The 20,522-nt window shown below is 38.8% G+C and overlaps 3 protein-coding genes across 14 annotated transcripts in view; 1 reads left to right on the forward strand and 2 right to left on the reverse strand.

Moving 5' to 3' along the window:
- Positions 1-4,883, reverse strand: part of strn3 (striatin, calmodulin binding protein 3) — a 31,099-nt gene extending 26,216 nt beyond the window's left edge. Inside the window, exon 1 of one of the 2 annotated variants that reach the window (XM_048192007.1) lies at positions 4,326-4,883. In XM_048192007.1, the coding sequence (XP_048047964.1) occupies positions 4,326-4,592 (267 nt within the window). In that variant the 5' untranslated portion in view covers positions 4,593-4,883. The remainder of the gene's footprint in view (positions 1-4,325) is intronic. The other variant, XM_048192006.1, reaches the window with a different exon arrangement.
- On the forward strand, positions 3,680-7,849 carry ap4s1 (adaptor related protein complex 4 subunit sigma 1). Its single transcript, XM_048192016.1, has 6 exons — positions 3,680-3,968; positions 6,256-6,415; positions 6,777-6,863; positions 6,978-7,046; positions 7,152-7,163; positions 7,651-7,849. The coding sequence occupies exons 2-6, from the start codon at positions 6,278-6,280 to the stop codon at positions 7,777-7,779; spliced, it is 435 nt and encodes a 144-aa protein (XP_048047973.1). The 5' UTR covers positions 3,680-3,968; positions 6,256-6,277; the 3' UTR covers positions 7,780-7,849.
- Positions 7,850-8,079: 230 nt separating this feature from the next.
- Positions 8,080-20,522, reverse strand: part of hectd1 (HECT domain containing 1) — a 30,996-nt gene continuing 18,553 nt past the window's right edge. For 3 of the 11 annotated variants that reach the window (XM_048191988.1, XM_048191985.1, XM_048191986.1), the window contains exons 24-42: positions 20,276-20,476; positions 18,188-19,030; positions 16,922-17,143; positions 16,520-16,698; positions 16,037-16,193; positions 15,394-15,616; positions 15,236-15,290; positions 14,746-14,928; positions 14,144-14,357; positions 13,973-14,055; positions 13,632-13,759; positions 13,345-13,546; positions 13,111-13,248; positions 12,393-13,000; positions 12,177-12,255; positions 11,223-11,316; positions 10,867-11,017; positions 9,214-9,358; positions 8,080-9,071 (exon numbers count right to left, since the gene is read on the reverse strand). In XM_048191988.1, the coding sequence (XP_048047945.1) occupies positions 8,934-9,071; positions 9,214-9,358; positions 10,867-11,017; positions 11,223-11,316; positions 12,177-12,255; positions 12,393-13,000; positions 13,111-13,248; positions 13,345-13,546; positions 13,632-13,759; positions 13,973-14,055; positions 14,144-14,357; positions 14,746-14,928; positions 15,236-15,290; positions 15,394-15,616; positions 16,037-16,193; positions 16,520-16,698; positions 16,922-17,143; positions 18,188-19,030; positions 20,276-20,476 (4,043 nt within the window). In that variant the 3' untranslated portion in view covers positions 8,080-8,933. The remainder of the gene's footprint in view (positions 9,072-9,213; positions 9,359-10,866; positions 11,018-11,222; positions 11,317-12,176; positions 12,256-12,392; positions 13,001-13,110; positions 13,249-13,344; positions 13,547-13,631; positions 13,760-13,972; positions 14,056-14,143; positions 14,358-14,745; positions 14,929-15,235; positions 15,291-15,393; positions 15,617-16,036; positions 16,194-16,519; positions 16,699-16,921; positions 17,144-18,187; positions 19,031-20,275; positions 20,477-20,522) is intronic. The other 8 variants (XM_048191990.1, XM_048191987.1, XM_048191991.1 and 5 more) reach the window with 7 other exon arrangements.

The following is a 20,522-nucleotide window of genomic DNA, read 5'->3' on the forward strand; positions in this document are numbered from 1 at the left end:
AGGTAATACTAAGGAACACCGTTGTGTTAAAACAGCATCGCTCATGTCAGCGGAGTGTGAGGATGGCTAGTACACATTTGGTCAGGAACAGCTGGCTGCTCACAGCCCCGAGCAACTCTCTGGTGCTTGCTGGAAATCTCTGTCACCTACCAGATTTAAAGATCGGCAGAACAGCATTTCAGCTGTGTGAACTGAACACAGACACTAAAAATACTCTGACTGCTGTGGGAGAAAAACAGCTGAATGAGGGGACCCTGTGGGTTTAATAATAGTACAATGGAAATATACTGGAAATGTTAATGGTACAATGTTTATATAAGCAAAATGTGTATTTAAACCAGACTGAATAGCACATTTAAAGCCAAACTTTATATTTCAGTTATAAATAAATAGTATGAAAGGGTATTTTTAAAAGCGTAAATATATGGTTACAAAGTGCTTCATTAAAGCTGGATGCCACTACAATATGCCAATTCCAAAAGCTAAAACATTCTTCATAAACGATTATATAAGATTTAGCTGTGGTCATCAAATCTGACTGGTTAGGGTTAGGCTATGGGATGTTTTTTTTTTTTTTTTTACACCATTTGTTGGAGTGAAATTTCATTCCAGAGTAGGGCTGGGCGATATATCGCATGCGATTGTCACGCGCATTTCGTCAGTAAAGCCGGTTCCCTGATTACCGCTAAATCGCCATCACCTGCTTTCAAATGGAGCGGCATTTAATAGACAGAGCCGTAGTTCACTGACAAGCCACGCAATATCGCGTTCATTATCGAAGGCGATTCATCTGCGATATGAACGCGATATTGCGTAGCTTGTCAGTGATCTAGTGATCCGCTCCATTTGAAAGCAGGTGATGGCGATTTAGCGGTAATCAGGGAACCGACTTTACTGACGAAATGCGCGTGACAATCGCATGCGATATATCGCCCAGCCCTATTCCAGAGTGTGTGAGCAGTGCAAAGTGGAAGCAAAGTGGCTATATTTTATTATATTAGTTGGTACAAAAGAAATATACAAACTGATTGGCTAATTTTTGTCTAAAACATAAAAGACATTTAATGTGAATTACTTACTTATTTCAGTGTTATTATAATCAAAAACTACAACTATTAAAAATAATTTAATTATGAAATATGAAATAATGAATCATGAAATAATGCAAAATGAAATATAAATATCAGATGACAAACTGAAATGGAAATTAGAAATGTTGTTTTGCCGGCTAAATGAAATAAAAGTACTAAAATTACTAAAAAATTAAGCTAAATAGAAATACTAAAAAAAAAAAAAACACTGATGACAAAAGTGCCTAACAAATGTACTAAAAACTTGAACAAATGATAAATGAAAATATAAAATAAAAGCCAATTCAAAACATTAATAAATACTAAAGTATATAAATAATAATAAAACAACAATTGTTTATTAAACTGCTTGGGAAAAAAAGCTAAAAATGTGATTACCTGTAACTGATTAATTATAATTGTGATCGTAGACTGTTTAGTAATCATGATTTCTGTTAGAACTTGAAAAAAAAAAAAAAAAAAAAAACTTACAGAAAGTTCCTGTAATACGACCCCAAGAACAGATATCTCACCATATGAAACAGATTGAGAATTACAGACATTCATGAAAGTTGCACTGATAAACATAAAACCTGCACTAACATTCTCTGATGGCTGGAGAGTTGCAATGAGCCACAACTCTGAAGATGATGCTACCATGACCTACAAACCCTGAGCTAACCCAGATAACTCTAATCAGGCCCATTCCTGATGTGACTGCTCAGGACATCTCTGCTAGCAGCTATGCCTACGAGGCCCGGCAAACTGACAGGAAGAGTTTCACATCAATTAGAGCCAGACAGTGTCAAAGCAGGACTGAACCACTAACCATTACCATAATAATAGCTAAGTCTCCTATACATACACAAGATGCCAAATGCACCTGATAAATGGACTCAATCATCTGCATGCACGGCTGGAGGAATCAAAACTTGGCATATTTGGAAACATGATTTGATACGGTTTAACTTGCAGCATTGTTTTGTTTGTGGTATGTTCCATATCACAGTGAAACATGGAATGTAGAGCTGATAAACCAGACCAACCCATTTTCTGAGAAGACCTGGATTGGTATGAGTGTGGGAGAGTACAAACTCACTTCCTCTGAATAATGAAAAGTGCCCATAAGGGTTAAGGTGGGAGTCATCCTGAAAGTATGTCACTGAACAAGTCTGTACAGGGGTGGTAAAAACTCCTTTGCCTCCTAAGGGAAGACTGACTATGTTTACATAAGGCAATGTCCTGCCACAGGCCTTCCAGCTCCTTTCCTCATTCACAAAAGCTAAACTGTCACCATTTAATATGGGTGGCTGGGAAATTTAGCTGTCACAACACACTTAAGGTAATAATTTACCCCAAAATGAAGTTTCTGTCATCATTTACTCACCCTCATGTCATTCCAAACCTGTCTGAATTAGTGTGCAGTCACATTAACTAACTTTTAGTGAAATATCACAGGCAAAAGGTCCATTGTCTATTGTAAAAAACAAACAAACAGTGTAAGCGATGTATGAAGCACAGCCCACAATCACCTTCAAACTAAGCAAAACAACAAGATGTTTCAAAAATTATCTTTTATGTTTCACAAAAGAAAGTGAGCCATACAGGTTTGGAATGACATGAAGTTGAGTAAATTATGACAATTTTCATTTTTGGGTGAACTATCCCTTTAAAGGTGCTATAGAGGATGATCACGTAATCGATTGGCTGTTTTTAAGGCCCTACCTCATGCACAGATTTGATATTATTCCTTTCAGTGCACCTAATAAATAGTCTTTTATCAGTTAGTAAAGACAGTTTCAAGTAATATTGCAAAAATGTATAGAACAAAACATCCTCTATAGCACCTTTAAGAACAGCTGTTAAAGGTATGTATAGCCGTCAAAAACAACTTGCAAACACAAAACTGGTCAAATGGTGTGTGTTGTATGTGCAAAACACGGTTACACTTTATTTTAAGGTGTCATTGTTACAGTGTAATTATATATTTAAGTATATATTAATTAACAACATGTACTTACTATAAGGGTTATGGTTTGGTTGAGAGTTATTTGCACGTAATTGTGCATAATTATTATGGTAAGTACATGTAACAAGTACACTGTAAAATAAAGTGTTACCTAAAACAAAACAGTGCTACTGCCCTACTAAATATCTTTTTTTCCATACAGTGAAGGTGAGCCTATCATATTTATGCCCAACAACTGTTTGTGTGTCAGACGTACAGGTTTGGATAAAACACATGACAAATATGATGGTGGTATACATTTATATTACAAATAATGACACTTTCAGCTATATAAATAAGGTGAATGATTCATCAGAAATAAGTTTGCTAATCAGATAGGGCACGAGACTAAGTGCTCACAGCATTCTTAAAGGGATAGTTCACCCAAAATTGAACTTTATGTCATTATTTACTCACCCTCATGTTGTTCCAAACATGTAACTTTCTCTCTTTTGTGAAATATAAATGGATTTGTTGGTCATAATGTAAGTAACTCGCAGTCACCATTCACTTCCAATGCACCAATTTCCATACAGTAAACGTGAAAGGTGACTGTCACTGTCATTCTGCCTAACATCTCCTTTTTGTGGGGACTATGACGTTAAGTCTCGGAAACAAACAGAAAGAAACGGCGTCTTTTACCTCTTATTGTTTTGAAAGAACGGATATTGTGTGTTAGAAAATTCTGTACATTACACCAGGGTGTGAAAGTGAGCGGTAGTAGGATGGATCAATAAAAGAAGCAACCCATACGGACGCCATATTGACCAAAACAAAATGGCAGAACAAGAGAATAGTTGACAAAGTCTGCTGGCTTTCATTGACAGATGCTTTCTCGTGACACGATAAATCCAGAACAACGACTATTAGATCTGCTCCTGTGTTCGTGGGTAAGATAATCTAACTCGATCGTATTTGGTGTCGCGTAATATCGCTAATACAACGATGTCATGTTAGCTTAGCTTAGCTCAGCCCATCCACACTACGAGACATACTAGATCGCTGTATTAAAATACGAGCGTACTAAATGTTCTGTCTCGCATACTTAGAGTGCAAACAGATTCGTTTATTATAATGAAACTGTTCCAGATTAGTGCAAATGGGGCGGACAGGAAGCTCGCGAGATCTGTAGTAAATTGCTTACTAAATCAATGTTAAGTCTTCAATTAAAGCAGCCGATCTGATGGCGATCAATGTCCCGACTTGGGGTAACTAACTAGTGTGTCATCAAATCCACGGGTCTGTACCTGGAGTTCGGCCCTCTCCACTTCCCAATGCGCCCTTTCCATCTCGAAACGGGCCCATTCGTGCTGGATGTAGTGTAAAATCCCCGGGATGGTGTACTGCTGGGGCCTGGGCATCTCCTCTTGCTGTTGTTGAACCATAGGCGCTCCTCCAGCGCTGGCGATCTGGGGATTAATGCTGTTGTTGCCCTGCTGCGGTGCGGGCTGCTGCTGCTGTCTCTGGGCGGCCATTCCTCCTCCTCCTCCTCCTCCGCCGGGCTGTTCATCCATGTTTAAAAATAGGAAAGTCCTGCTAGAAGTCGCCGATTGTTTCCCCTCAACCCTCCCTTCTTTACCGTTCGTGTAGCGATGCGACGTCGCCCTGCCCCCCACGAAATAGGCTGGCACCTGAGCGGCTGTTGTGGATTTCGTGTCAGCGCACGGATTTGCCGGCCGCCATTAGTCCGATCCCTGGATGTGAGTCTCCTACTGCGGGGGTGAGTGAGTGAGGGAGGACTGGCGCGCGCGCTGCATGATGGGACGCGTTCACCCAACCCTGCGCTGTCTCAATCCGAATACAGACTGACGGGCGGATACTGCGCATGCGTAGACGGCGGTGTGCAATGACAGGCTCTGTACCTGACGGTGTAAAAATGTGACGTTGAAAAATAGCTATACATACATACATCGGGCAGAGATAAGTAAAATTCAAAATAGCTTCAGTTGATTTTTTTTTTTTTGGTTTGGCTAATTTTAAACATTTTACACTCTCCCTGACAAAAAAAAAAAAAAAAAAAACAGGAACCTAATTAAAATAAGTACATTAACATTAATTCTACATGGAGCAGGTCGCCCCCTCATGGATGCTGCCATCTTGGCGTCACATGACTGGCTCTATTCCTCTATGCGTTAAAGGATTAGTTCACTTTCAAATAAAAATTTCCTGATAATTTACTTACCCCCATGTCATGCAAGATGTTCATGTCTTTCTTTCTTCAGTCGAAAAGAAATTAAGGTTTTTGATGAAAACATTCCAGGATTTTTCTCCATATAGTGGACTTCAATGGAACCGAAACGGTTGAAGGTCAAAATTACAGTTTCAGTGCAGCTTCAAAACGTTCTACACGATCCCAGATGAGGAATAAGAGTCTTATCTAGAGAAACCATTGCTCATTTTCTTAAAAAATAAAAAAAAATAAAAAATTATATAAGTTTTAACAATAAATGCTCATCTTGAACTAGCTCTCTTCTTCTTCTCTATTTGAATTCCAGCAGTGTAGACACTGCTAAGTGTATTACTGCCCTCCACAGGTTAAAGTTTGAACTAATTGATATATACTTGCACTAGCAAAAGTAATATAAAATGCAATGATGAGTACGGGATTTTGCATTTGTGATAAAACGTAGTGAAGCATGGTATACCGAATCAAGGCATGTTAAGATAGAAGAGGCTGCATACATGTATAATACATTTCATAATCAAGCACAGTTAGTAAGGTAGCTTCTACAAGTTTATTTTTAGTCTTAAAAGTAAAATTAGATTTATTTCTAAAACAAAAGTCAAGCTTCAGTTTGAGTTTCCTGATTAGATTAGCAAAATGTACATTGAACAAAAGCTTATCATCAATCCATATGCCCAAGTACTTATAAAAAGGTACTCTTTCAATAACTTTACCATCAGATGTAAAAATACTAAAATTATCAAGTACTTGTGCCTGAGCTTTTGAAAAAAACATAAACTTTGTTTTCTGTGAATTTAAAACTAATTTTAAACTAACCAGAGCATCTTCCAATGACTGAAATGCAAACTATCAGTTATACCGTAAATAATTTGATGTTTTACAAATATTTAGCAATATTACAAATATTTTATCATATTTAGAATTTTACAGTAACTTATAATTAAAATGCCCTCCCAGTTGTTTGCTAATGATGTATTTTCTTCTTTCTCGAGGTGGTCACTCTTCTGAATTACTATGATCAAGTTCCTACTCATGGTCAACAAACAGGGGCAGACTCGCCTATCTAAGTATTATGAACAAGTGGAGCTTGGGAAGAGAGCAGCTCTTGAAGCTGACGTGGTTAGGGGATGTCTCGCCCGGAGGAAGGAAGAGGTCAGTCATGTTTCCCTTTTACTTTTAATTTAATGGTAAAGCACACAACTTTTTATTTTTTAGATCATAGCCATTATTTGTGGTACAAAATATTATGAATAAGATAAGACAACTAAACAAACATACAAATATCACTGACCCTCAGAGTAATTTTAGTGATAAAGGACAGAAATTTCAAACAGTATACATGTTATATAAAGCATTACTATGAAACATATATTTGCATCTACACATTATTTATCAGATTTTTAGTCTGTGGTGTTGTCTTGAGTTTTATTTTACTTTTGTAAACTGGCCATTAAAATTTCTCAAACTTATTATTAGCTTAAAATTAGCTGTTGAACCTATTCTTTTTTCTCAGTGTTCATTTGTGGAGTATAAGGACTACAAACTGGTCTATCGTCAGTACGCAGCTCTTTTCATTGTTGTTGGCATCACTGAAAATGAGGTTAGTTATTCACATTATTGGTTAAAGTTTCTAATTAATTACATTGTGAATCTGTATTTCTTTAAGAGTTTTTTAAAGTCTGTGATTTATAGTCCTTGGCCCTCTTTCCCACAGAATGAACTGTCAATCTATGAGCTTGTGCACAACTTTGTAGAGGTATTAGACAAGTATTTCAGTCGTGTGGTAAGAACTGATATTTTGATAAAGGCACATTTCCTGTCTATAAATTTCCTGAGAAAAGATGTTTTTTTTTTAAACTTTACTGGATTTGTTTTCTTTTCTTGACAGAGTGAGCTGGATGTATCCTTTACATATTGTTACATATTGGGTATTATTGACAAAATTTGGCTGACAGTTCTTTGCTGGCATCATGGACCCTTTTCAGACTGTGATGATGCATATTTTCTAGTTATCAACATCGCAAATCTAATAAAGTTTTTAATGTTTCCATTTAAAAAAAATTTAAATACATTTATAATGCTATACTTTGGCAGTAAATTACAAAAAAAATAACACTGCTGTAAGGGTGTTTCTAATACAACGGTTGGAGTGATGGCAAATGTACATTATTCTCACTTCTGACTGCTGTAATCAATCACTCAATATTTTTTCCCTCTTTTGGCAAGTCATGGAAACACCATCACTTGTGCTATTGGAGCAATCTCGTTCACCAAGATTTTAACTGACTTTAGCTTTCGAGAACCCCGTAAATGTGAAAAGGGTCCATTGTGTCTTTAGTGATACATGTGTTTATATGAGTGTTCCATTCCTTAATGACAAGAACCAGATCATGTTCAATTTAGATAAAGTACACATTATACTAGATGAAATGATAATCAACGGACACATTGTGGAGACAAATAAGAATCGAATACTGGCACCACTACTGGCCCTGGACAAGATGGCTGAAAGCTGATCCAACGCAAATGAGTTCTCATTAATATTCCGTTACAAATTTAAATAAATGTATTTCTTACTAATTTAAACCTTGTGTTCATCTTCCATTCTTGCACAAAAAGTTTTGGAACATCATTGCAATGTGGTCTGTAATAATCCCAATGCATTGTCAAAGAGGTCTAAAAGTTCCTCTTAAAAAAGGAACTGTAAGAATACCCCCAGGTCTAAAGACAACGAAACGTAAATCACGTTCAGAAACAATTTTTTTTTTTTTTGTCAGTTGATCATCAGAGTGAAAAAGCAGACATGACAGTGTTGATACTTTGCAAACATTTTAATGATTATTTTTGGAGCATACACATTTGAAAATATTTGTTTACTTCAAACTGCAACTTGAGTTAAATAAATGTTTATAATATACAAAGAAAATACAAGGGAAAGCACAGCTTGCTTTTTGCTTTGTCTCTTTTTTAAATGTGCCTTGCACACAGAACCAGTGTTTCTGTATCTATAGCTTTATTGTAAAATTACACAAATGCACTCAGGGACTCTGATCCTTTAGCAGGGAAATGAACAGTTGAAAACATACTCAACACAGTAACGGAAGCAAAAAAAGAAAAGAAAGAAAAAGCATGTGCATGATTGTATGCAGACAGATTAAGTAAAACAAATGAAAGAAAAAAAATCCTAATATTTCAACAATGCAGGCACTAGTAAAACTTAAAACCTGTTAAGGAAATGCCCAAACACTCTATAGTTAGCTCTACAGAAGCAGGTGTGCTTGTGTCCAGGGTCTGACGCTGCGGCTGCAGGTGGTGATGTTTGAGTCTGAAAAAGATGATCTATGCCAAAATTTACACTGGACCTGGAGTAATGACAGTAAACACAGTAGGTGAGGAGAGACTACCCTGGCTGCCAGCGGCTCAAGCCCTTAAAGCAGTAGAGTGACCTGGGAAAGGCCATGTGTAGCAGTCAGTGGAGGAGGAGACCCTAATCAGTTTCAGGAGCTAGTGGAGCTGCGATGGGACTGTTTTTCCTGTGTATTTGGGTATATGTTGGGTGCTTGGGGGAGGGAGGGGGGGGATTTCATCAGAGCACAGCTTTATTTTCTGCAACAAAACACAACAGGCTTCACCAGTATGGGAGTTGGTCAATGATGAAGGGAGAGCATGCTCAATTGAGGTGGAAGCCCTTCTCCATAGTGGCAGCGAGGAGGCGCTCTCTCATGATCTCTTCGGAGGAATATTCCGGCAACTTCAAGTAGTGCACACACGTGTTAACTGAAGGATAGCTGGCATCTGTCGCATCAACCTAGAAGGAGAAAAGACAACAGCGGGCATGAAAAGAATTTTTTTTGAGTTAATTGTTTTAATGTCTGTTAAATTAATGGCTGGGTTTCAGCATCTTAAATTTTGGAAAATTAAAAAGAAAAGAAAAAAGTGAGCTTATATACCTTCCGGACTATTGTGAGACGTGGATGGAGGTTGGCCAGTCCACCAGGGGGCAGGGTTGAGCAGCCTGTAGTGAACTGGAGGAAGGCCTTCCTTTCATCAGATGACATTCCACATAACACTCGCACAAAGCGCAGGAAACCAGGACTGCAATACAATTAAGTCATCAGGGTGATATATATACTGTCTGAAATGTGACTAAGCAAGTCATTTCATATATTTTATATTAAAATATATAAGCTGAACCTTTATTCCAAACAAGACCATGTTTTTGAAAAGTCTGAGGCTAAAAGGCTATTGAGGATCTAATATATATATATATATATATATATATATATATATATATATATATATATATATATATATATATATATATATATATATATATATATATATATATATATATATATATATATATATATATATATATATATATATAAAATACCAGTTTCCACAAAAATATATAGCAGCACAACTGTTTTCAACATTAATAAATGTTTCTTGAGCACCATATTTTTTATATATGTATAAAATATGGTGCTCAAGAAACATTTCTTATTAAATGTTGAAAACAGTTGTGCTGCTGCTATATATTTTTGTGGAAACTGGTACATTTGTGGATTCTTTGATGAACAAAGTTCAAAAGAACAGCATTTATTCAAATTGGAATAGATTTTTTTTCTAACATTGTAAATGTCTTTACTGCCACTTTTGCCCAATTTAATGTCTGGTGCTCCTTGCGTGGCAGTCGAAAATTAGTTGTTTTTTTTATTTCAATTAAATTAATCTACTATATTTTAGTTTGATAATGTTTTTATTTAATATGTTGTATTTTTAGGGTATTTTAAGGAACTAAAGTTATAATCCATTTATTACCTGTGAACCACTTTTTGAACATAGACCTGAAAATGAAATTTCCAACTTAAGCTGTCAAAAATCTTGAATGCTTTGAAGCACAAATTTAATTTTGGTCTCTTTTTAAAGAAGGCGCTTGGCAGATTGTTGCTGAAGTGAAAAAAGTTTAAAGTGAACAGTGTTATAGAAGTTTAAGTTTATTGCTATGAAAAATGCACAAAAATATTTTCAATTTTTAAATGAAAATGTGTATTTTCCAAAACATTTTACTCTAAAGCTGTGAGAAAAATCAAAGCCATAAATCTAAACAAGTTGTGTTCCAAATTTGAAGTTGATATCTCAAAAAAAAAAAGAGCTTCCAGAAATTTTGTTTGGCCGCAGTACCAAACAGTTCCACTAGATGAAATTAGTTTCTCATTCATTTCCAACGCAGTCATTTTTGACTGCGAGTACAAGTGTGATTGTTTTTTCAGGACCATTTATCCTTTTCGAATCATGTCCATGATTTTTTTAATTCACATAGCAAGTGCCAAAACCTTTACCATGTTTCACACCATTTCGATGAAAAATTTTTTTTTAACATTAGTGTAGTGTTTATTCACGATATGATTACTAAGACATGCATGTTCGTTTCCCATTTAAAATGCTGCATTTTAGTAACAATATATTTACAAGCCCCATATCTTCAACATGTTTTACTATATTTAAAAAAAATAAATCAAAGACCTATCCAAGGTGAATGGCATCATAAAATGTAGAGCAATAGAAAATAAATACATACAAATAAAAATAGCATCTACCTGTCCCGTGTGTAGCCAAGTTTAGGTTCTGTGTAGTTAACAATGTCTTCAGCGGTCCAGGATGGAGACTGGTTGCCACACAAGATCATTTGCACCTCTTTATGACTAAATGAGCTGAGTTTCTCCATAGGGAATACTCTGTTAAAACCCTCTGTACCAAAACACAGACATTTCACACTTAACACCATATTTGTAACTGATATGAATAATGTAGTAATGAATATAATTCATAATATACTGATATCTGAACAGCCATGTTACATGTACTTCTACGCTTTTGTACACACTGAGTGTAGCTTGAGCGGATTCAAAGTGCAAGGCATGGGAGTATTTGAATCCTGCCAATCCTGTCATACCTCTAAAGGCCTCCATTTGCTTCTGGATTCCTGTGTGCATGCAGAAGTCAAACATGAGCTCTACATACTCCTCAGCGTTGTCCATGGTGACCATCTGATGAAAGGACAGCAGAATTATTAGCATTTATATCTTATTCTATACAAGACGACACCCGAAACAATGCATTACATAATTAGATACCAAGGAATATCTAATTACAGAATATCCACAGAAATGTTAGGCTACTAGTATTTGGTACTGTTGGTATATAAAAATTTAATACAACGTAAAGTATTTGCTCTGGCTCTCGTTTTAAGTCATTATGCTTGTCGTCTGTTGACGTTGTACTAGCAGAATGTGGCGGTTGGCCGGTGTGGTATTTGTCCTGCCCCTCCTCCACTGTGATTGGACGGCTGGGTACAAAATGACAGTGAAGAGCGCTGTGTTTTACCCAAAGTTTAGTGTTCTTCAACTCTCAGCGACTGGTAAAAAAAAAAAGCTGAGCACTCAGTGCTTCAGCGTGAAATAGATGCTCAGCACCTCGTTACACTCCTGCCGTTTTAAAAACAATTGGAAAATTCGCTAGCCTTGGGAAAAACGCTTTGGTGGATACACGGCCTTAATGTAAAAACACTGGATAGTCTTCAATGTAAATATTAAATGTGGATTAATTCTTACAATCATTTACAACTTTTAAATTTTAAGCGCCAGTTTTCGCAAGCTGTTTGTGAGGCAGCGGTCACTCAAGCATCCTGGGACTACCCAAAAAGGTAGTGTAATTTTATCTAGATGGCAACAGGAAGTATTGGTATTAAGGGTGATGTAGCACTGCTATATGTGCAAATATATGTACAAATAATGCATTGACATAACAAATACACAAAATAATCGAAATCACAAAGTATGATTTCATTTTCATTGCAGAGGCACACTGTATAACAGTACACTGCATGTCTGGAAAACATGTGACATACCTCATCCTCTCCATTGGACTTCAAGTCTACCGATGAGAAGCCGTGTACTTTGGATGATGGACAGAACTGGAAATTTAATCTAATAAATAAAACAAAGAAATTTAAAAGAGCAACAAATAAATATGTAAATAAAACACCCTGCTACAGGCAAGAAAGTAACACATATGATATTGATTTTACTTGATTAATATACAAAAAGTGACATTCATTTCTCACCCTAGATCTTCTACACAAAGTGGAGGGCCAGAGCCCATAGGATTCCTCAGCATGAGATCCTGTAGCCGTGTGTTCTTCTCGTCCTCTGAAAGACTCTTATTGCCCAGGATCTGCCTGCGCTTCACAGACAGCGCCTTCAGCTCTTTCAGGAATTGTGCTCTGTGAGGGTTCACCAGTTCAAAGTCCTCCCATGTCAAGATGCCGTGATACCAAGCTGGTGGCTTGGGCTTGGGTGGATCAAGGATGAACTCTGACTTGGAGTCTTCATCAAAGCTACCCACTGAGTATGTGTCCTGACCCTCCTCAGTGGAGGCTTCAGACTGGATTTCAGAGAAGTGGCAGTCCGACTCGACACGGTTTTGATAAAGTAGCTTACTCATGTTGCTTTTGATGTCGCCCATACAGAGCAGTTTGAAGAAAGGCTGGGATATGGGCAGATCCACAAGCCGGTTGTCCTGGATGCATTTGGCCAGAAAGATCCCAAGGAATAGGAAAAGCTTGGTGATACGCTCCAGTTCATCGCTGTCCTGAGGGAAGGGAGCAGGGAAAAGGCCGCAGGAACGCTGCACGTAATAGCCAGGTGGTTTCAAGCCACCACCCAGATCCACCTGATGAACAATGAAAAAGTTAATTAATCAGTCAGTCATTAAAAACCGTCTGTCTTACCTGGGGATAGAGCCTTGAGGTGAAAAAGCTAAAGATTTGGAGCAGCACTTACTTGACGTGACTCATCATCTGGGAAGTCGTCGTCACAGAGCCAGATACCAAGGGAAGTCCTCTGGAACTCTGCAGCCACAAGGGCATAGAACTCCAGGGTGGGTCCAAGACCAGTGCCCTCCTCACCCTGAAACTCCACCTGTGCAAGATAACCATTCATTATCAGTCTGAGATGGATTTAAACAGCAGTGGTTCTTAACTAGGGGACCTTTCCAAGAGGGCCACAGGTGTTTACCTCCAGTACAGACTTTCTGTCAGCGTGTATCTGCATCACACTCTCAGCCCACTCCATCATACTCTCTCCACGTGGCACCTTGACACGCTCGTGCTTGAGCCGACCGACACGGAACTCGCCTGGATCATCACGGCGAACCGTTGTGGATGGCCGGGAACGCTCCATAGTGGCTTCTCTTCGGTTCTGGAGCCAGACAATAGCCCTGGAGAGAGATGCAAATTCTCAAACCGCCATTTCACATTTGTATGAATGAAGTATAGATCTTTTTGAATACTGCAAGCACAGACCTGGAGGCTCCAAACGCAGTGCATGTAAAATAAAGCTGCCTGGTTTCAAAGGGTATGAGGAAAGGACACTTGCTGGTTAACTGCTCACACCAGTCTGGGAGAGCCCCACTAGCCAGGGCCAGTGGCTCCTAAAAAGACAAAACAAAAGACAAATAAATATTTTATAACATTATAAATGTCATTACTGTCACTTTTGATCAATTTAATGCATCCTTGATAAAAGTACTACTTTCTATCAAAAAAATAAAAATAAAAAAATACTGACCCTACTCTTGAACTGTATGGTATCTACAACGTATAACATGCATAAATATAACAACCTCAAACATGCGTCAAATTACCTCGATCTGCTGCAGGATTTTGGTTGTAATTTTTTTGCTGGTGAATTCCTCAGGTGATGCATTGAACTGTAGCTCTTCCACATCTACACAAATAAATGCGAGTTACAAATGCACAATAGTGGAAAACAAAAACAACTGTTCAAGACAATGCTCTGAGGAGGACCTCCTTACCTTCTTGTAGTGTGCGGCCGGATAAGGGTTCTCCTCCGATGGTGAAGAGGATGCGCAGGAGCTGCAGTACGTCCTCTACGCTGCAGGCGCTCTGGCCCGAGCCCGCCTTGGCCTGAGCCTGCTCACGTGCAGCACTCAGGATGTCACAGCTCTGCGTGGCGGACAAAGTCCCTGAACTCAGGCCTGAAGATCTGCAGCCACGCTCACAGAAGTCCTGTAAAACCATGTAAGTACTGTTGACACAGACTACCCCAATTTTTGCCTCCCAACCCTTTTATAATCATTATCACAACAGACCTATAACAACGAAATTACTGCATTCTTAAATTATAAAGTTTATGGCCAAAGACGACAACAAAAATTTAAAAATCAAAAGCAAATAGAGAACAAAGTCCACAATGACAGCTAAAAACTTTCATGGTACGACATTTACACCCATTTAGGCAATAGAACTTACAAAAGGACAGCAACAACTGTCTAACAAGTGGCTACACAAGTGACAGTTAGGAAAGAAAGAGAAAAAATACTTGAAAAACAGAAGAGAAAATAAAGATGGTATGTATAGATATATATATATATGCACATCCGATGGCATTCTATACCTTGTATGCAGCTATGAGCTGCGAACAATTTCTGTTTTTCCTAATACTTTTATTAGAGCCGGTTAATTTCCAGTGGCGCAGGAAAGTTGAGTCTGCATTCTTCTGCATGTAGGTTATCAAGTCATTCTTTGGTAATTCATCTGTGCCAAGGTACTGTTCCACATGCTCTACAGACCAGCAACCCTACAACAGGAAGAACCAAATGTTGGTCTTTCCTGATTGTAAAGTCTCACGCAATACACATGCATTACAGTAGGTTTAACCACTAGAGAGGCCCGTGCATTTAACAATAGATACCACTGGGGTCATTTCACAGTCTCCTGGCTTTAATGTTAGTGACGGCTGACAGACAGTTTACTGAGAAGGAGCATTTACACATTGGGGACAGCCACAGAAAAATCACAGCCAAGATTTTAATGAGCCGAAGAGAGTGAATGAAAGATAGGTAGAGAGATAGCGTGGAGGTGAAACATCAAAAATGTGTCATTACCATCTTTCCGCTCTCTCTTTCTTTGTCCGAGTCCTTCAATTCTCTGTACATTATCCTACAAAAAATAATGTTTGTTAACAGACGTCTACGGAAAAAGCACTACAAAATTTAGTACAAAAGTTGCGCTACTAAAAACAACCGTAAAACGATAGACTCACGTATACGTAGGTTCCCAGATGCGTCTAAGCTTGTCAGGTTTAATAGCACCATTGCATGAGAGCTGGAGAAGCTTTTGGACATAATAGAAAATGGTGGACTTGTAGTTGGTGAGAGGTAGCTCTACTTCTCGAGTTGTCCCTAGACCTGCTACTTTCAGGATGAGAGCCAGACGGGGTGAGGGCGTGCACTCCACCTCCTCCTGTACCTCTGAGCGAGGTGTACCTGTACAAATTAAACATAGGTTTTGCAATGTAAATTAACAATGGATTACTGTGTTTGACTCAGCAGGAGAACCAGTGTCACTGCTGAACAAACTATTAATAATTTTCATTAACTGAAATAAAGCTGAAATAAAAATATAAATATTAGATGAAAAACTTGATGTAACAAATTAGAAATGTTGCCTTGGCAACTAACTAAAATAAAATAATTTTTTAAAATATATAAAAAAAAAAAAAAAAAAAGTAATAAAAATGACAAAAGCACATTAGAAAATGATAAAGTAAAATTAAATACAAATTGAAAATAAAAAAAAAATAAAACAATTCAAATTAATAAACATTAGAATAGTATATAAATATTAAAATAACACCGCAGTCAACAGAGTGAGGATTTATCCCCTTTCTACAGTGTCAAAAGTACCTGGTGGAGGGATTTCCAGGTCAGTAGTTTGTTGGACGTTGGTCCGGCCTGGTCTAGGGTCAAATGCAGGTACTAAAGCAGAAAACTGTCGCTTTAGCACAAAGTCGTCGTCCCAAGTTCTGCGTCGACCCCCTTTGGTTTCATACTCCTCTTCCTCCTTTTAGGCCACCATTGAAAAAGCAAAGTGGTAAAGCTCTCTTACACATAATGCTCAACTGCTTGTAAATGTGAAACACATATTTCACATATACACAAAAGGAAACATGCTGGTAAACAAGCAGACTACAACAAACCAACAAAACAAACAAACAAAAAAAACAGATACACCAAATACATTCTTAACCCCCCCCCCCAAAAAACACTGTTCACTAAAGTAAATAAAAATTAAAAACACCAAATTTCAAGTAACCAGAGAGGAGAACACGAAGAAAACCAAAAATAAAGGATTTCCACTACTATTATTGAAACTACAACAGGTTTTACCCTATGAATATGAACGTGGTAACCAAGGTTGACCCTGGACCGTACCAGAACTTCCTCATACTCCTGTTCTTCCTGATTGTCATCCTCATTCTCATCATCATCATCATCTGGCTCTGGCAAGTCTTCCTCGTCATCTAACTCGGCAAGCAATGTGTTGGCCCGACAACTGTCCAGGAAGTCTGAGTGAATAAAAGGCAATGAAAATAATCAGCCTTCATAGTACAAAAAATAAATGAAGGAGATGAATTCAGAGGACAAGACTGAGAAATTAGTTTAGTAATAAGCAAAAACATCACATTAGAGATTAATCTGCAGCAAACAAACAAAAACGCTGAAGGGGATGTTCTAGAAAAATAGAGGATGAAGGAAAATAGAGTGTATAATAATTGTAACATGGCCTACCATAGAGGGAAAACTCAGCCTCCTGACCTGTGTCACTCTCGCTAGATGTAGAGGTCAGGCTGGTCGTCAGCGTGTTACTGAGCAACTGGCCGACGGACAAACCTGTAGTTGCCGTGGCTACATTATTGCTGCTGGTTACTATGGAGGTGGACATTGTAACAGTTGAGGTGGTACCAGTGGTTGTAAGGTTAGGAAAGCTCTGCGCACCCATAAGAGGAGAAGCTGCAAACAAAACCCAAAAACTGTGATTAGTCTCCAAAAAGAACAAAATAAGCAGGTAACTGAAAATCAAAAGCTTGCTCTACAAACTAAACATGCTTCAAATGGCAGCAGTATGCAAATCATGGCAAAAATTAGAGTCATGTTAATATTCACAGAACAGTTAAATACTCTAGAGCAGGATGTTACTCCAAAATAAATTCATCAAAATGATTGCTACTACATAATCAGCAGTAAAATAGCCTGAAAAAGACAGGCAAGTTTACAAATGAAATAGTACTGCATTGCAATGCAAATCTAGCCTAAGGCACTGCAAATACTACCATCTCTCTTCTATACTTGCATGTTTCCAAGTGCAATTCTAAGTCAACTATAGGTAACTATAATGTTTGAGAATCGTATGATTAACAAATATAATAAGCCTTCATTTAAGTTTGTCATTCATTACATAAAGCTAAAAGGACATCAAAATCAGTGGTTCTCAAACAGGAAGCAAGGGCCCACTATGGGGCCTCAAGATGACAAAATTTAAAGGTTTAAAATAAGCTTAAGATAAACCCCCAAAAACTGTTAATTAAAAAAAAAAGAAAAGAAAAGGAAAAACCTGAATATATGAGGTACCCAAATTTTAAAAGTGTGATTTGTAGACCTGGAAAAGTCATGTAAATTAATACAATCTTAAGACTTCATAGCCATTTTTATAATGAATGTACATTTTACTAGTTATGCCAAGCTCCAAAATAAAAAATAAATGTATATCTCTCTCATAGGTTATAAAAATTGAAAACAACGAACAACATTTTGCCCCTAAAACTTTTGAAGTCCTGAAATTTCCATTCAATTTATTAATTATTTTACTTACTTTTAATTTACAGTTAACTAGCAGTGCCAAGAGGTTAAACTAAGTTCTAAAAAACAAAACTAGAGCTAGGTGTCTTCAAATATTGTTGTGGACAATGGTGGGCTACAGAGACAAAAAAAGCTGAAAACCACTGATGTAAACCCAGGTACTGGCTCTTAGAAGAACGGTCAGCTGAAGATACTCACTGGCAGTGCTCATGACATTGCGCCCCAGCGTGTTAGTGTTGTTATCGCTGCTGCTTCGGCTCAGGTTCATGTTGTTGGTGGCATTGGTGCGAGACATGTTGGGTGCCCTGCGGACAAACGACTCCATCAAGCTGGCCTCGCGGGAGGACAAGTTGGGGACACTGGCACTGGAGCTCATGGGTGCTCCAGCTGCCAAAAGCGAGCTGACGGACAGCCGTGCGCTGGCGGCAGAGCATAAGGGCCTCTGGGATGCAGCGTCCTTACTAGACGACTCTGAAACCGAGCTGACGTCAGGCGAGCTCACGCTCACGATTCCCATAGAGATGGCGGTCGTCTCAGCAGACTGTCTCGAAGTGCCATCGGGTGCTGGTGTTTTACGCTCACCGCTTTCACTTCCCGTTTCCGCCGTTAGTGTGCTGGTGCTGGAGACGGAGCCGGCCTCTGCCGAGGAAAGCACGACTATCGGTTCTTGTCCCTCTGCCCCCGGGGGCCCTCCGACAATGCCTACTCCCTGCTCCAACAGGCTCTCGACCCTTCGCTCCACTCGGCTGGAGCTGAGGCTTATGTCACTGCTGCTGGCCACGCTACACACCGAACTGCTACTACCCTTGCGGCTGGAGGAACTGGCCCCCGCTGTAGAGGATGAGCCACCCTTGTCTGGACAGTTATTTTTCACCAGGCTGCTCCAGGACTGCGGTGTGCCTGCAACAGTGGATGAAACAGGTTTGGGTGACGGCGCTGATTCAGGGTCGTACCCTGGTGCAAGCTTGAGGTCAAACTTCCCTTCTGCACCCATACGATACGAGTTTGAGCCACCGGCATCCCAGGTGACATCAATCCAGCCTGGAAAGTGGGGGAGGGAGGGGGATATGAACGGGTGAGACCCAGCAAGAGAGCAGAGAGAGACAGCAGCAAGTCAAAGACAACAGCTTTTGCTTGACGCTGGACCAGAAACACAGAATAAACCAAGACCATTGGATGAGGTCAAATTTATTTTTGTATCTAGGCCAAACCTCTTCAATTTATATTCAAACTACTGACGATCATCTAAGAGGAAACCCAAATCACTCTGGTCCAGGTGAAGCGGTGAGGTAGAAACATGAAGCACAGAAAATGACAAATTAAAAAAACAAAAAAGCAGTAGAATTTTGCAAATGCCAAGCTACAAAGCCACTTAAGAAAAAGAACAGAAGAATCATTTCGGTCGGTGTCAAATACACTTGCAATGGAGTTCATTCGGAGCTTGCAAATTGTGACATCAACATGCACTTGGCTTGAATGATGGAGACAGGTTAAAGAGGCTGTTTTACACATTGAAACATGGCTGCCCAAAGAATCAATAGCAACAGAGTGGATGCTTAAGATAATACGAGTAGGATATGGAAAAATGTTACCTGTTAAGTTGGGGGGGAGGGATAAAGGTTGCACTTCAAAATAGCAAACTAACAAAAAACAAAAAAGTATGGAATGACAGTTGAAGAGAGCAAAAAGTAGTAATCAAACACTTATCAGTGAACTTTAGAGTGTGAAACAGATTTTTTTTTTTTTTATCATTTCTTCATGCAGCATAGAAGCAGAAGGAAAGCACCACATAAGGAAGTAAACAGGAAAAAAAAAGACTAGTTTCAGATCAACCCCATCACAGTTTAATTTTCTTTAAGTACACAAAGCATTTGTGAAGTCACTTGAAAATAAAAAGGGCTGGTCTGAAAACAGTCCCTCTGAGGCATGATGGGAAAACAAGTCCAAATGTGATTTAACTTTAGTTCTGTTTTACTGTGTGAACGTCAGTAATGGGCATTTCCATCTCCCCCCTCACTTGTGATGGATTTGCTGCAGAAAGCTCCAAACATGCAAATGCACTTGATGTTCACAATTTGTTTCCCTTAAACACTGAAGTACCACTGAACTCCATTGTTGATCGGCCAGTAATGCACTTTTCATGTAGTTGTCCGATGCAGTGATGCCTTGAACACCGTTGTACAGAAATCTGCTACGGCATAAGCATTACACATTGCGCTGTCCTACACAAGCTACCAATGGTTGGATGCACACACTAAGAGCCACAGAAGTGACTCCCATCCTCACCATTATGGGCCTCTCCAGTCACGGTGCCCTCTCCAGCAGGATTGCCGTCCTGGTCCCTCCACTTCCAGTCAATGCCACGCACCACCCGCGCCCCAGGAACGATGTACTTCATAACCTGAGAACGAAAGAGACGGCGCTGTCGTCTCAAGTTGGCCTCTGCCTCCTTCACTGCTTTACCTGACAATGCAGAACAAACCTTGACTGATAGGAAATATGAGCAGAGACAAAGCAGCATCAAATTAAAAAA

Source organism: Megalobrama amblycephala, linkage group LG5, assembly GCF_018812025.1.
Source record: "Megalobrama amblycephala isolate DHTTF-2021 linkage group LG5, ASM1881202v1, whole genome shotgun sequence".
NCBI lineage: Eukaryota > Metazoa > Chordata > Actinopteri > Cypriniformes > Xenocyprididae > Megalobrama > Megalobrama amblycephala.

Excerpts from the sequence above, each read along its gene's own strand:
- ap4s1 (XM_048192016.1), top strand. The coding sequence starts at position 6,278 with ATGATCAAGTTCCTACTCATGGTCAACAAACAGGGGCAGACTCGCCTA. Across the intron at positions 6,416-6,776 it reads TCGCCCGGAGGAAGGAAGAG|TGTTCATTTGTGGAGTATAA; the intron begins GTCAGTCATGTT and ends CTTTTTTCTCAG. Across the intron at positions 6,864-6,977 it reads TTGGCATCACTGAAAATGAG|AATGAACTGTCAATCTATGA; the intron begins GTTAGTTATTCA and ends TCTTTCCCACAG.